This window comes from Lepidochelys olivacea (assembly GCF_965140295.1).
Source record: "Lepidochelys olivacea isolate rLepOli2 genome assembly, chromosome: 1".
NCBI classification, from domain to species: Eukaryota; Metazoa; Chordata; order Testudines; family Cheloniidae; genus Lepidochelys; species Lepidochelys olivacea.
The window spans coordinates 254,201,230-254,216,508 of NC_140411.1; the positions used below are offsets into that span (position 1 = coordinate 254,201,230).

General features: G+C 37.5%; 1 protein-coding gene across 3 annotated transcripts in view; it reads left to right on the forward strand.

The window, feature by feature from the left end:
• Positions 1-15,279, forward strand: part of WASHC4 (WASH complex subunit 4) — a 66,077-nt gene that overhangs the window by 36,256 nt on the left and 14,542 nt on the right. For all 3 annotated transcript variants that reach the window (XM_084624156.1, XM_084624157.1, XM_084624155.1), the window contains exons 16-28: positions 122-229; positions 4,051-4,197; positions 4,370-4,449; positions 5,507-5,612; positions 6,197-6,313; positions 7,786-7,954; positions 8,471-8,625; positions 9,303-9,377; positions 9,471-9,575; positions 11,397-11,531; positions 12,360-12,468; positions 13,246-13,312; positions 14,631-14,717. In XM_084624156.1, coding sequence (XP_084480282.1) covers positions 122-229; positions 4,051-4,197; positions 4,370-4,449; positions 5,507-5,612; positions 6,197-6,313; positions 7,786-7,954; positions 8,471-8,625; positions 9,303-9,377; positions 9,471-9,575; positions 11,397-11,531; positions 12,360-12,468; positions 13,246-13,312; positions 14,631-14,717 — 1,460 coding nt within the window. The remainder of the gene's footprint in view (positions 1-121; positions 230-4,050; positions 4,198-4,369; positions 4,450-5,506; positions 5,613-6,196; positions 6,314-7,785; positions 7,955-8,470; positions 8,626-9,302; positions 9,378-9,470; positions 9,576-11,396; positions 11,532-12,359; positions 12,469-13,245; positions 13,313-14,630; positions 14,718-15,279) is intronic.

Sequence of the window (15,279 nt, forward strand, 5' to 3'; positions counted from 1 at the left end):
CAAGGGTGGTGAAGGGAAATCCTATATTGCCAGGTGGACAGTGTGGTTAGTATAGAAAGAAATTACTTAAATTGCCACTTTATAATTAATATGAACCACTGTGTTTTGGAACTGACTGCAGGCAATAGAACATACATTTTATAGAAGAAGTATGGTTGTGGCAGATTCTGTGACACACATAACTCAGCATCTCCAGCATCAGGCTCTTAACTCTATTTCTATAGCCAAGGTATGTAATCCAAGTTTCAATAGTTTCATTTAACCTCTCATTCAAAATCAAAATTTTTTGTCTGATTTGAAACTGTCTGTGGTCTCGCTCCACCCTGTCCATTACAATTTCTGTTGCTGCTGTTTTTATTATAGCACTTAAGAACCCTAACCAAGAATCAGGGCCCCATTGTTCTAGTCACTGTACTGACATGCAACAAAGATGATATTCCTGTTATGTCGCTCCTCTTTCTTCCCCCAGTGGCGCGCACACTCGCTCCATTCTTGTATCCACTTGCTCCTCATGTCTTGGCCTTGTTCTGATCTTTTCCTGTGACTAGGGCTGTCAAGCAATTAAAAAAATTAAATGTGATTAAGCGCACAATAAAGTGCACTGTTAAACAATAATAGAATACCATTTATTTAAAGATTTTTGGATGTTTTTGACGTTTTCAAATGTATTGATTTCAATTACAACACACAATACAAAGTGTACAGTGCTCACTTTTTATTTATTTTTGATTACAAGTATTTGCACTGTAAAACCCCCCCAAAAGAAATAGTACTTTTCAATTCACCTAATACAAGTACTGTAGTGCAATCTCTTTACCATGAAAGTTGAACTTACAAATGTAGAATTAAGTACAAAAAACTGCATTCAAAAACAAAACAATGTAAGATTTTAGAGCCTGCAAGTCCATTCAGTCCTACTTTTTGTTCAGCCAGTCCAGTTTGTTTACATTTGCAGGAGGTAATGCTGCCCGCTCCTTGTTTATAATGTCACCTGAAAGTGAGAACAGGCATTCTCATGGCACTGTTCTAGCTGGCGTTGCAAGATATTCACATGCCTGGTGCGCTAAAGATTCATATGTCCCTTCATGCTTCAACCACCATTCCATAGGACATGCTTCCATACTGATGACGGATTCTGCTCGATAACAATCCAAAGTAGTGCGGACCGACTCATGTTCATTTTCATTATCTGAGTCAGATGCCGCCATCAGCAGAAGGTTGATTTTCTTTTTTGGTGGTTCAGGTTCTGTAGTTTCCACTTTGGAGTGTTGCTCTTTTAAGATTTCTGAAAGCATGCTCCATACCTCGTCACTCTCAGATTTTGGAAGGCACTTCAGATTCTTAAACCTTGGGTCCAGTGCTGTAGCTATTTTTAAAAATTTCACATTGATATCTTCTTTGTGTTTTGTCAGATCTGCAGTGAAAGTGTTCTTAAAATGAACAGCATGTGCTGGGTAATCATCCGACAGTGCTATAACATGAAATATATGGCAGAATGTGGGTAAAACAGAGCAGGAGAGATACAATTCTCCCCCCAAAGAATTCAGTCACAAATTTAATTAACTCATTATTTTTTTAACGAGCGTCATCAGCATGGAAGCATGTTGTCTGGAATGGTGGCTAAAGCATGAAGGAGCATACAAATGTTTAGCATATCTGGCACATAAATACCTTGCAATACCAGCTGCATAAGTGCCATGCAAATAGCTATTCTCACTTTCTGGTGATATTGTAAATAAGAAGAGAGCAGCATTATCTCCTATAAATGTATACAAACTTGTTTGTCTTAGCGATTGGCTGAACAAGAAGTAGGACTGAGTGGACTTGTAGGCTCTGAAGCTTTACATTGTTTTGTTTTTGAGTGCAGTTATGTAACAAAAAAAAATCTACATTTGTAAGTTGCACTTTCATGACAGATTGTACTACACTACTTGTATGAGGTGAATTGAAAAATACTATTTCTTTTGTTTGCCGTTTGTATAGTGCAAATATTTGTAATAAAATAATGTACACTTTGATTTCAATTATAACACAGAATACAGTATATATGAAAATGTAGAAAAACATCCAAAATATTTAATATATTTCAATTGGTACAGTATTCTATTGTTTAACAGTACGATTAAAACTGATTAATCACAATTAATTTTTTTAATCGTGATTAATTTTTTTGAGTTAATTGCATGAGTTAACTGCAATTAATCGACAGCCCTACCTGTGACTCCACAGATGGGTGCTGTTCTTTCATTTGGCCTGCTTGTTCTTTGTTACTTTATTGCTTTACTGTTATTTTATTAAAGTGATTTGCGATGGTGTGTATAAGCATGCAGGCTGGTACAATTTTAGGGTCTCACATATACAGTACTTTCAATGATTACTATATAATGTTCAAATTCTTTAAAAGGAAAGGGTAGGGTAAATTTAATGCGTATGGAAGTGCCAGTTGTCTGATATAAAATGTACACAGGTGCTGTGCAAGCTTTCCCAGAAGTGGGACCAATGCACCTCACTTGGAACACTTGCTGTCCTTGGATTTCTGAATTACGTTATGTGGGCAAAGGGGAAAATGGGTTTTCAGCTTAGCTCTCCTGATGTGAAATGCTAGTATATATGTTCTCTTGCAGCTGAACTCCAAAGGAAGATACATGCATGATGTAAATGGTGCTATTGGATTTTCCATTTCTTCCATTTCTCTTGTGCGCATAATTCTGCTCAGTGTTTAACACATTACATATTTAAACAGTAGATATGCATATTTTTCAGATTCTTACTTAATATATGTAACATAAATTTAGCTATAATCTAGCACATCTCCTCCATCACATTTTTAGTATAAACAAAATGTTTGTTGTAGTTTAATAGACAGATCTAACACATTTCAAGGGTATCACTGTTGAACAGAGAACCAGGAAACCTGTCTGAAACAATAAAGCTGCTATGAAAACTACACATGCTTTAAAAAATGGGCAATACCCATATGGTTCAGATAATTGTTCTATAGTTTTTTTACAGCTTTAAATAAATTCCAAGCTTTAAAAATAGCAATATGATCCAAGCGCACTAAAAGATTTGTATGTCAAACAGATACCAGGAATAAGAGATTTACACCCCCCAACCCACTGTATGAATAGGCTGATGTTTAATTAATCCCCTTCTTAAAAAGTAAACAAAAGGCTAATATCAGTAAACAGCATAAAGTCACTTACTGCAGGCCCTCTGTGGTACCTGCTAATCTGTTAATGTGTTTTTCCAAATTAATGCAGCATTAGGGTGTACATAGTCTATTCTGCAGCACAGCAGTTGTTTTGCTGCATGTACCTGGAACATGTGACAGCACTGAAGGGGAAGAGTTTCAAGCTGAGCGTATATTCTTATAATCAGAGAAGGAATTCTCTCCTATTGCACCAAATCTTGAAGAGAGTCATACCTCTTTTGAATCAAGTCCATACTCCTAAATATGGGTCTAGCTAGTCACTGATCACATTCCCACTGAAGTCCATTGCAAAAAATTCCACATGCTGCAGTGGGAGCAGAACTGGGAGCTCACTTTGGTAGTTGGTCCTTGCTATGTTTTTCCGCTTGCACAATGTGATAGACAAGTGCTGGTTGCCTTGGGGACCTTCTTCATGTGTGCACTTATAGATTTGTGGTTATTCAGCCCATAAAGTTGGGCACTGCTGGATTTCTTCCTACTGAAAGAAAGCACTCCTACAGGAATAGTAGAGATGGTGTATACAACAGAAGTGATGTGTACATGCAAAGCTATGTGCATGCTTCCACAATGCCTGTTTACTGTGTACCTGTCTTATGCCAGTGCTGAGTTATGTATCTTTACCAGCATTTACAATAGAGAATCCAATTAAATTTGGTAGGCGAAGTATTCTGGATTCACTTAGCTTGGTTCAAAAAGCCTAATTTATAGAATATTATTGGAAACGGTGTGACAAGTGCCCAAATTTTCAAATAAAAGAATAGGCTGCTGCTTTTGGTCTCTGATACCTTTTCCATGAATATAAAATTTGAGCTGCTATTTTTGTTTCTCCCATCAAGAAAAGAGTAATTTCTGACAAAAAATACAGTGAGCAGCGCCTGGATGTGCTCTCTGCTCTGGTATTGGCTGAGAATACCCTCAACGGGCCAAGTACAAAACAGAGGCGCCTTATTGTTTCCCTTGCACTTAGTGTGGGCACACAGCTGGTAAGTGCAACTATTACTCAAACCCTCACTACTGTGTGTTGCCTTGTTAGCTGTAATGAACAGCTTTATCGCTCAACTGTTGTGATGACTTTTAAAGTACAGTAATTGCTATTTTCCAGTTAAGTAATAAATGATATTGCCCATTTTCCTCTGCTGTTTTTTTTCTTAACAGAAAACATTTAAAGATGAAGAGCTGCTTCCCCTCCAAGTAGTTATGAAGAAACTGGACTTAATCAGTGAACTTAAGGAGCGGTAATCAGCACAAAAGGATGGGATGGGGGGAGGGGAGAAAGCAGTGTCAGCTCGTGTGTTGAGATTTCATGATGCAGTTTATGAAATCTTGCAGGATGTTCTGTGTTCTATACTTAACTACGTGTAGTTGACTGTTTTCATGTACATTGAAGACCAGGATTGGCCAGAATATGGGCCACAGAATTCTATAATGAAATCTTTATAATCTTTAATAAGGAGGAGTAGCTTGCAGAAATGCAGGTCTTGTTGAGTGGTGCACCATGGTTTTTGTTTGATTTGACATGGACCATCACTTTTTGGGCCTGTAGCCTCCTTGGTTTTTATACCTCCATATTAATGATTAGGCTTCCTGCAGTATGTTGCATTTTACATAAAAACCTCCCTCCTAAGCTGGTGTAAATTGTAACTGGCTGTGAAATGTTTAGTAATGATTTTGTGCAAACACTATTATACACACATTTTATTCCTAGAACCTTGATGGTCTGTGGACCTACACGTATGCTTTGGGCATGTCATGTAAACTCTAGTAACGTAAATGAATTTGTACCATGACAGCATACCTTCTTAATGCTTTATAAACTGTCAACATTTTCAAGTTCAGTATCTACTGCTAGCATCAGTGAGGAAGAGTCTGCATGTGGCTCAGTATTTTGTCACTGGTGTACAAAATACTGAGCCAGAGACCAGAATAATTCCTTTTCTATAATGTTGCTGTAGGAAGCATAAAGATATCATTACAGAGGTTAGGTATGGTATACCTTGAAACAGCATTTCAGTAGCTTGATATGGTGCTTACAGATATAAGTGAAAATGGGTATCCATTTATCAAAGAGCTTATGTTTTCTTTTGAAGGCCAGTGGAAAAATAATAAATACCATGTACAGGTGTATCTTGAGCATTAGTGCTGTGAAATAACTTGTGGCATAGATGATTGTAAGAAACAAAAAAGGGGGCAGTACTGCAAAAATATGGTCTTGCTGACATGTAGTTCACTGTCCTTTACGTGGTCTTTTGCGCTGCTTCAGGTTTTGTTTAATAACTAAATCTTGCATTTTAGAGTCCGAACACAATGTGATTGTTGCTTCTTGTATTGGCATCGAGCAGTCTTCCCAATTTATTTAGATGATGTGTATGACAATGCAGTTGATGCATCTAGATTGCAGGTAAATACAAAACTACTGGTCCAGGATGTTAAACTTGATGAATCACTTGTCTGATGCACTGTGACAAATTTATGTTTAATCACTATTTTAAGAAATGGGCTTGCAAAAGGCTAGAACTGAATACTTGTTAGTTAATCTAATGGGGGGGGGGGGCACGCAGGGACGGTAGCAACAGATAGCCAATTCAAATGGGCTTACTTAACATTCTTTCCTTCATTGTTTTAGGATAACTGAAACCAAAATGGAATATCAGTCTTCCAATCGCTTAGATGATTTTTAAAAAGTTTAAAGCTACAGTATATTAGGTTTTACAAAAACAGTGAGGAATCCGGTGGCACCTTAAAGACTGGACTCCTCATTGTTTTTGTGGATACAGACTGACACGGCTACCCCCTGATACTTAGGTTTTACAATATTGTAGTGACTGTTCATATGAAATAAAATCAACTAGAAAGTGATCCTTGTTCTTTGGATTTGAGATTTTAAATTGTGTGAATTTTAGCCTTTACATGCTAAATATTTTGAGATGTTTGTTGACATATTTGTCTTATGGTTTGCGTATTAGTTTCTTTCTGGTTTTTTAGTACATGTTTAGTGCATTACGGGACTGTGTACCTGCTATGATGCATTCAAGACACTTGGAGTCCTATGAGATACTTCTGGAGTGCTATGACAAAGAAATCATGGAAGTTTTAAATGAGGTAATTGTACATGTTCGGGGTTTACTGTGAGTGGGGTCTAATGGTGACAGTTTATTTGGATTGTGTATTAAAGTCAGCTTTTATTGATTGAAATTTAGGATTTTATATAAAACCTCTATAGAAGTCTTTGAGACTGCTGTGAAGTATGGTGATAAGAGTAAAAAATGAACATTTTCTCAATCTCATTTTCTTACCTGGCCTTGTTACCATAGTATCTGAGTACCTCACCATCTTTAATCCTTAGATATCCCTGTGAGTTAGAAAAGGGCTATTACCCCCATTTTATAGATGCTGACACACAGAGGCTAGGTAACATGCTCAAGGTCACACAGGTAGAGCAGGGAATTGAACCCAGATCTCCCAAGTCGTTAGCTGGTGATTTAACCAGTGGACCGTTCTTCCTCTCTCTCCAGTCCCACAACAAATGTAATCTATTCTGGGATTCTAGAGAAAATCTCAGACAAAATAATATATTGAAGGTTTTGCTAAACTGTACAAAGTCTTACTGGAAATGAACCACACCTTTCATAGTAAATCACATCTGTTGTAGACTCATTTTACAAACCAGGGGTGCTCAACCTAGGATTGCAAACAGGCACTGGGGGCTTGCCACCGCCCTGTCCATCCCATATTGTTGGTCCCATCTGAGCTGTTGTAACAAACATGGTTTGACTTTGGTTGACACCAAATGGGTTTTTAAATTAGTTTGAATGGTTGCAGTAATGAGTGTGTGTGTTTGCAGGGAATGGATGGGCCTCTGCTTAAATCTAGGTAGGAACCACACGGTGCAAAAAATTGTGGAAGCCTCACTTTCTAAATACTTCTGATTAGTCAATGTAAGTGGGTGTCCTAGAACTGACAACTATTCATTTATAAGTTGGACATCTCATATTATCCCTAATAACAAGTAGTTATCCATGTAGTTTCTGAATTAGGCCACGTCTACACTATCTGCCGGATTGGCGGGTAGTGATTGATCTATCGGGAATCGATTTATCACGTCTGGTGTAGACGCGATAAATTGATCCCTGATCGCTCTGCCATCGACTCTGGAACTTCTCCACGGTGAGAGGCGGAAGCGGAGTTGACGGGGGAGCGGCGGCCATCGATCCCGCGCCGTGAGGACGCGCAGTAAGTGATTCTAAGTCGATCTAAGATACGTCGACTTCAGCTACGCTATTCTTGTAGCTGAAGTTGTGTATCTTAGATCGATCCCCCCCAGTGTAGACCAGGCCTTAGTCCTCAGTTTGATTACAAGGGCATCAACTTGGCTTCTTTTGCTAGTGCTAGTTCCAGTCCCTGGTACTCTGAAATTTTCAAACAAGGCTTTCTGCTGCAGGTTCACCTATTTCTAAGGTGTAGTCACAGTCACTAGGGTCATCAGCCTTCTTGCTCTGTAGGCAAATTTCATCTCTATTAAAATAGGATTTTGAATGGACTCTTAGCATCATTTTTGTCACTCCCTTGAATAGCACTTGCTGGACAAATTGTGTAAAGAAATAGAAAAGGATCTACGCCTTTCTGTGCACACACACTTAAAGCTCGATGACAGAAATCCTTACAGAGTTGGGATGAAGGATCTGGCCCACTTTTTCTCTCTGAATCCAATTCGATTTTTCAATCGGTTCATTGACATCAAAGGTAGGTTGCATTTAATATACTTTTTTTTTTCTCAGCACTTCTCCACATCTCTATAGTTTCTCTGATAATCCTTCTGGTATTCCTTTATTTTCTTTTTTGCTTAACTATTTCCTTTACGGATTTCTGTGATCGCAGTTGCACCCTAATAATAGCTTAGATACACAAAGGTGGCATTGCAAGCATAATCCATAGTTACTAATGTTGTGGCTCTTTACCACCTCTAGTGGCTAGCTTACTTATAGAGGTTTAGGAGTTTGTTGCTTCTGAGCTAGTAGGCTTGGTCCTTCAGCTGAAGTAGTAGAGGCTCATGGCTTTTAGATCCAGAGGTTCTGGGTTCAGTCCCCACAGATGACCCTACTAAAGTTATTGTTACACTGTCTTTTCTTCGAGAGAGCCCAGTTTTAATTGCCAGTGCAAGAATTTATGGATTTTCCTTTTTTGTTCCTTTGCTATTCCCCAGTAAATTAAGAGCTGCAGTTAATAGTTTAGTGCATACTTTATTATTCTTTTTTCCAGTTTATGTAACACACTACCTAGACAAGACCTTCTACAACCTAACAACTGTAGCTCTTCATGACTGGGCCACATACAGTGAAATGAGGAATTTAGCAACGCAGCGCTATGGCTTAATTATGACAGAAGCACATCTTCCCAGTCAGACTTTAGAACAGGTAAGGAATATGTGTGAGTATTGTATGTGCCACTTTATTCTGGAAGTCCTAGATAATTATTCAAGGCTTTAACAAGGTACAGAAACTGAGGAACTCAAAATTAGAGGCCATTTTCTAAAATTTTGGTCGACACGATTTACCCAAGACTAACAAGTCTGTGGCATAACTAAGGTAAAACTCCTGATTCCCAGACCCATACTTCTTCATTTTGAGCAGTGAAATGGTGTAATTAACAGTAAATGATTTTTTTTTTAAAGTAGCTATTTGTGAACCTTGAATATAGAGGCTTTTGCATTTTTATTTGGAAGCTGAGAAAATGGTCCAATTTTTCCATTTTTGCTTTGAACTTATTAGAGATGACTAAAGAACATTGACATTCAAAAATGTTAGAAGATACAAGCAAAAAACCTGAATTTTAATGTGACACTGACTATAAAACTTAAAACAAAACAAACCATAAAATAAATCTAGACCCTGAAGTAGCCCAGAACAAATTGAAAAGATATTTTCACAAAATTGAAAAGTGGTGATTTTCATACATAACTAATTACTTTAATTTGCTTCCAAAAAGACTTTCAGGTAATTAATTTGCACAATTAGCAGTTACTTTGAATACATTTGAATGACTCCCAAGAGGCTGTTGTAATCCATTTGGGATTTTTGCCATATTGTTTCAGGGTCTGGATGTTTTGGAAATCATGAGAAATATTCATGTTTTTGTATCTCGCTACCTCTACAATCTCAATAATCAGGTGAGGTGTATTCTGTCCTTATATGGGTAGTTTATATCTGATTTTTGTAAGCTTTGGTTTTGATATGGGTAAATGATGACCTTTTCTTTGCAGATCTTCATTGAGAGAACTAGCAATAATAAGCATTTGAACACTATCAATATCCGGCACATTGCTAATTCAATTAGAACTCATGGCACAGGAATCATGAACACAACAGTAAGTATCTTCTGGACTGTTTCTTTTTAATCTGTACAGAACAGCATTGGAACTCCAGCATTTCCTGACCCTTGAGTTTTTAACTGTGCAGTTTTTAATATTGCGTGAACATAGCTTTTTAAATTAAATATAACAAAGTAGTCCTCAAACACCAAGCAGTCAACTTAAAAAGTCTCTTATGAGTTAAATTACTGGTAGTTACTATATAAAGTCAGATCTTTGCACAAAGGCCACAGAAATGTCCTGGAAGACCTCTGAATTTCCCTAAAGATGAAAATAAATGTTATCAAACAGAGGTACTATGTTTACAACACTTTAATTTCTAAATAATGGCCCTTATAATTAGAGTGCCATATATCACTACTTGTTAAAGTTTGGTAGGATTTTTTTTTATAACATTTCATTTAAGCAGATCAGGAGAAATGTGATGCTGATGTCTACTAAGTCAACTTAGACTGCCATTTTAGAATTTAGGAAATGCAAGGTCATTTTTTAAGTGGCTTTCTGTGATGTATATATTTCACTTTACTGTGGCTAAAATTTGTCATTGACTTTTACTACTTCCTTCTTTTTTTAAATCTAGATGCTGCTCTATGGTATGGGTTATTAGATAGCTTAGGATTTCTAAATAAAATGAATGTAATGATCTTTGGCAGAAGGACGGCAGTCTGTCTGGTAAAGATGAACACAATCTATAAACTGTAAATAACAATACTGTTCATTGAGTCTAGTAAAGCTTTGCGGATGTTTGTTACAACTGAAATTTAATCTGTTTGCATGTTGCATATTTGTAGTAATTGAAGTAATTAAAAAACCTGGTGTGGTGCCAAAGCTTGACTGGAAAATTCAGCTGACCCAAAAATGATCAAATTTTGGACTGCCGCTCAACCTCTCACTCTCTCTTTACCCCTCTCTGTCTTTCTGTCCCAGTCTTTCTACCAAGCCAGCACAACATCAGAACTTGATGAGCACTATGCACTGAAGGACAAGCACTTTCTCTAAAGCACCATGTACAAAATGAAAATGTTTAGAAATGAGGGTTCTTACTCTTTTTGTGGCAATGCAGGAAAGTGCTTTCTTTTACAAGCATGATGCTAATAATATGTTTCTCTTGTATTGGAGTTGCTTGTCTCAGCGATATCAGGGGCTGAAAGAGTTGTCTTGCAAGTCACATTGCTTCCTGGTCAGGTGGACGCCTCCTGCCTTCTTCACTTTTGACTGTGGTCTAGATTGTCCATGCAGACCAGGGAATGGACTGTGACTTGGTGCGGGAAGGTGGGGCCTGTTAATTCCAAGGGCAGTATTTTAGAAAATGTTGAGAAAGTGAAAAGAAGGTGGGAAGGTTATAATGAAACTTTGTATGTAATCTTAGCTATAGAATTTACTACAACGAAAGCAGACAGTGAATGAGCTTCACTGTTGTCCTGCTGTGATGAATCCTAGTCACAAGCCACCTGAGGCATGTTGCCCATATGCTAAGAAGAGGGACAGAAACTGGATACTTCAGAACTAGTTCCTATACTAGTCGTGGACTTTAAAAGATCAGCCTATATTCCAGGTTCCCTTTGCCCCCTTACCAGCCTTTCTAAAGGAAATTAAACCTTCCAACAAAAGATTTACCTTCTTTTAGGAGGAAAGTTGCTCAGGTTGAGTCTCTTTGAGATCCACAAAATGGGGCAGGCTGTGTTGAACTTTCCATTTACAAAAAATATGTCATAATATGGAATAAAAGCTTCAAGACGCTATTGAACGATAGTCACCAGAGAAGCATGTTAATTTGAAAGGGGTTTTTCTAATACTGAATTTTTAATTTTACTCCAGGTTAATTTCACTTACCAGTTTCTGAGGAAAAAGTTCTATATCTTCAGCCAGTTCATGTATGATGAACATATCAAATCCCGATTGATCAAAGATATCCGATTCTTCAGGGAAGTCAAGGATCAAAATGATCATAAGGTACACTACGACTGGAGTTCTTGGATAAACAATAACTTGATTAAACCCTGTGTTGCCTTTGCCTTGAAAAGCTGATATGCACTGAACTACAAATGTCACGTTTTAAATAAAAGGAAAATTATATGTTTATAGACAAGTGGCACCTTCTGGTCTACCAAAGTACAGTGTTGCAGTGTATACAGATTCCTGCATTGAGACTGGCTTATCTCATTCTAATTGCTTACTGAACACTAGATGGTACTCATCAGCAGACACAACATGGTGCTCCTTTGTATTACAGGGTGGGGGTACGTTTATTCTCTTGTTAACCTGATAATGATGCTTGGTGCAGATGCAGTATAGTGTTGTCATAAACCTTCAGTCCAAATCAAGTTTACCACAGTTACAATAAATATTTGTCTATTTTGTAATAGAGGTCACCGTTGACATGAATGCTGAAATATGGTATTATGAGTACCGTAGCTATCCCTCTCTCAAAGCCTTGTGCCTAATTCTCATCTCCCACCATTGCATGTCTAATTCTGAAAAATTTGAGACTTAACGTTTGGAATAAAAATGTACTGGAATGTTCTTTGTATGTAGTTTGCTGTCTTGTTTATATATAGCAGTAACAGATCTCATCTTTGCAGTTTGCACACCTGACCTGGTCAAATAACACTTTCACAAACTACTATACATAGACAGGGTTACACTTTCAAAGACGGAACAAAGAATATGTGTGAATATTTGTGGGGTGGTGGTGGAAGGTAAAATGGTGTTTGACTTGAAAGGTCAAGTAGATTCTTCAAAGATCAATATTCTTACAAATTGCAAAAATTGTTTCTCTAGTATCCCTTTGAGAGAGCAGAGAAGTTCAACCGGGGCATCAGAAAGCTTGGAATAACGCCTGATGGACAAAGTTACCTTGACCAATTCAGGCAGCTCATAAGTCAGATAGGTATGCATCACTGTATCTAAAAATATGGTACAATCATTTTAATGACAGAGATCTTTGTAATCCTGTAACTACACTGCTTATTTTACTTATATTTTAAGGTTGGGGCCCAAATTCAAGCCTGATATAAGCAGGTGCACTTCCATTGAAGTAATTGGAGTTTCCTAATTACACAAAAATGGGTCCTGAATGTTTTAATATAAGACGTATCTAGAGCTTGTATGAATGGTTTTTTATTTGCTTTGGGTTCAATTTTTATTTGTTTGACTGGGGCAACATTCATCCAGTTGGAGTATCTTTCCTACTAAGTACAGTTCTGTTAGACTCGGATACTTCAAAAGGTGTTTTGAATCAAATACAAATGTATGCATATATTATAATATTAAATTTGATTTACTAATTGTAGTAATACTTTTGGCACACTGATGCCACGAATAGTGTAGGCATCTAGAGCCTGGTCTTACAAACATATCCTACCAACTGTATCTTACTGCAGCATTTGGACCTTAGTTAACAAGTTTAAAAATGTAGTACATGTGAGCACAATCTCCTTAGATGAAGCCAGTCATGGCTCATGTTTTGTTCCTCTAGTTGGACTTTGTGCCATTAAACTCTAAAGCATCTGCATTTTTCTCCATGTAATTAGCTTCAGAATATTTCTCTTGTAAAATCATTCTGGCTACCCCAAGGCATCAGAATTTCAGAGTTAATAGGGATTTCGAAATGTGTACATGTAAATATCTAACTTAGGTACGTTCCTGTTTTTCTTGTTTTTTAAAGGCAATGCAATGGGCTATGTGCGAATGATAAGATCTGGTGGACTTCACTGCTGTAGTAGTGCAATTAGGTACCTACATGAATATATTTCATGCTGCTACTAATATTTTATATCCCTGTGCTACCCAGTCATACTGATATTCTCTTAGGAAGGTCTGGTTTTTTTTCACATACGCAGCATTTGACTCAGAAGTGCAAAGAGTATTATGAATAAGTATGGCATTTTCCAGGATACCAACTCTGTATTTTATATTAATCTTCTTAGGAAAAGTCCAGCTAGCACATTATTTAGCACTGAACTTGTAAAGCACTAAGTGCCTTTGGGTCCCATTCATGTCAATGGGAGCTAAGGAGCCCAGCACCAAGAAGCATTGTGCACTTAATAAAATAGGTCAAGCAATATTCTAGGCACTGTACAAATGAGACAGTTGCTGCCCCTAACAGCAAAAGGACTTGAAGGAGAGCCAAGAGAAGGGAGCTAGCTTAGTTTATAAATTCTGACTCCTATGTATTGAACATTTTTCAGCCTCCATAAGAGTGTTGTGCATTCTAAGGACACAAGTAAAGACATTCTCCTTGCCCTTCAGAGTTTACAAACACAGTTAACCCATTCCTTTCTATTCAGATAACAATCGAGTTTTGAAAAGTGTCTGATATCATGTGTTAAGGACACTGTATAAGGATACAAAGGAATTGTATCTCTTGTCCTGCAAACTAGTTCAGAATCCCTTACATTGCAGAATTGACTAATTGGAGTTCCTTTAACTACAAAACCATAACCATTTGTATAGTATAGCACATTACATAGATGAGCTCTTAAAGACCAAGATGATTATTTATCATTGCATATAGTGCCATAGTGTACATAACATTTTACAGAGAGAACAGGACACAGTTTGTACCCTGTAAAGTATACAACTAGGTTGTTATACCATATGGTATGTGGCACAAAAAGAGATTGTCAGGTGAGGGGAATGGGTGGTTTATGTGCAGTGTTATGAGGCTGGCTGTTTTTTCAAGGTGTTCATCATGTTTCCTCTTGTTTGTTAGCTATGATTTTATTTGGATGGTGTGGAAATATGGGTCATGGTTGAAAGATGCTTTTGGAGGAGTGGGAGCTTGGGATTGGGGAGGACACTGCAGAGATAGCAGGGCAGCATGGGGGAGAGCGCAGAGATTCTTGTGGAAGAAAGATAGGAAGGGAACACGGCTGGTAGTGGAATTAACAGACCCTGGGTGAGAAAGAGATGGAAGATGTAAGCAGAGCAGTGTCAGAGCCTTGAAGGCAAGGGTGGTTCATTGTGTAATTTATTTATAATTTAAATTAATTGATGCATCAGTGAGTAAACCACAGTTAAATGTAAACCTAACACACTATAATTGTGTAGGTTTGTTCCTGACCTTGAAGATATTGTTAATTTTGAGGAACTAGTGAAAGAAGAAGGACTTTCAGAAGAAACGCAAAAAGCAGCCAGGTAACTCGACATTGTGTTTTGATTTGTGGGGAGGCAAGCGTCTTTGTTTTTAAACTTGTGTTTTGTGCCATTCTTATTTAAAAAATTAAAATGCTTTACAAAAGATAAAATGAAGTTAAAATGTCTTTGTTTAATCAGAAACAACAGAAACTATTGCTTTTAAAGATGCTAAACTGAAAATGACATTTGTACCAATCAGATCCATTTGGAACTCAGCTGCTCTGTAAAATTGTCATTTGGTAAGGAAAGTTCTTTAGCCTGTAAATCTCTCAAGTTTTAGAAATCTCCTTTCTGGTTACAGAGAGACTTTAAAAACAAATCTGCTTCACTAATCCTATTCCAAGGCCTGTTCAGATATCGAGGACTCTGGGGAAAGCACCACATGGCCACCTTGGCTTGTGCAGTGGAAGGAATGGAAGAAAATGAGCACTTCCCATTTGGAACACACTGGTGAAATGTGTAGGAGGAAACCATTGTTTTCAACTGTATTGGGCTCGTCTCAAAAGCATTCTCTCATACAGAGAATAGCAATAGCTGGTGGTGGCCTATCTGAACCACACTT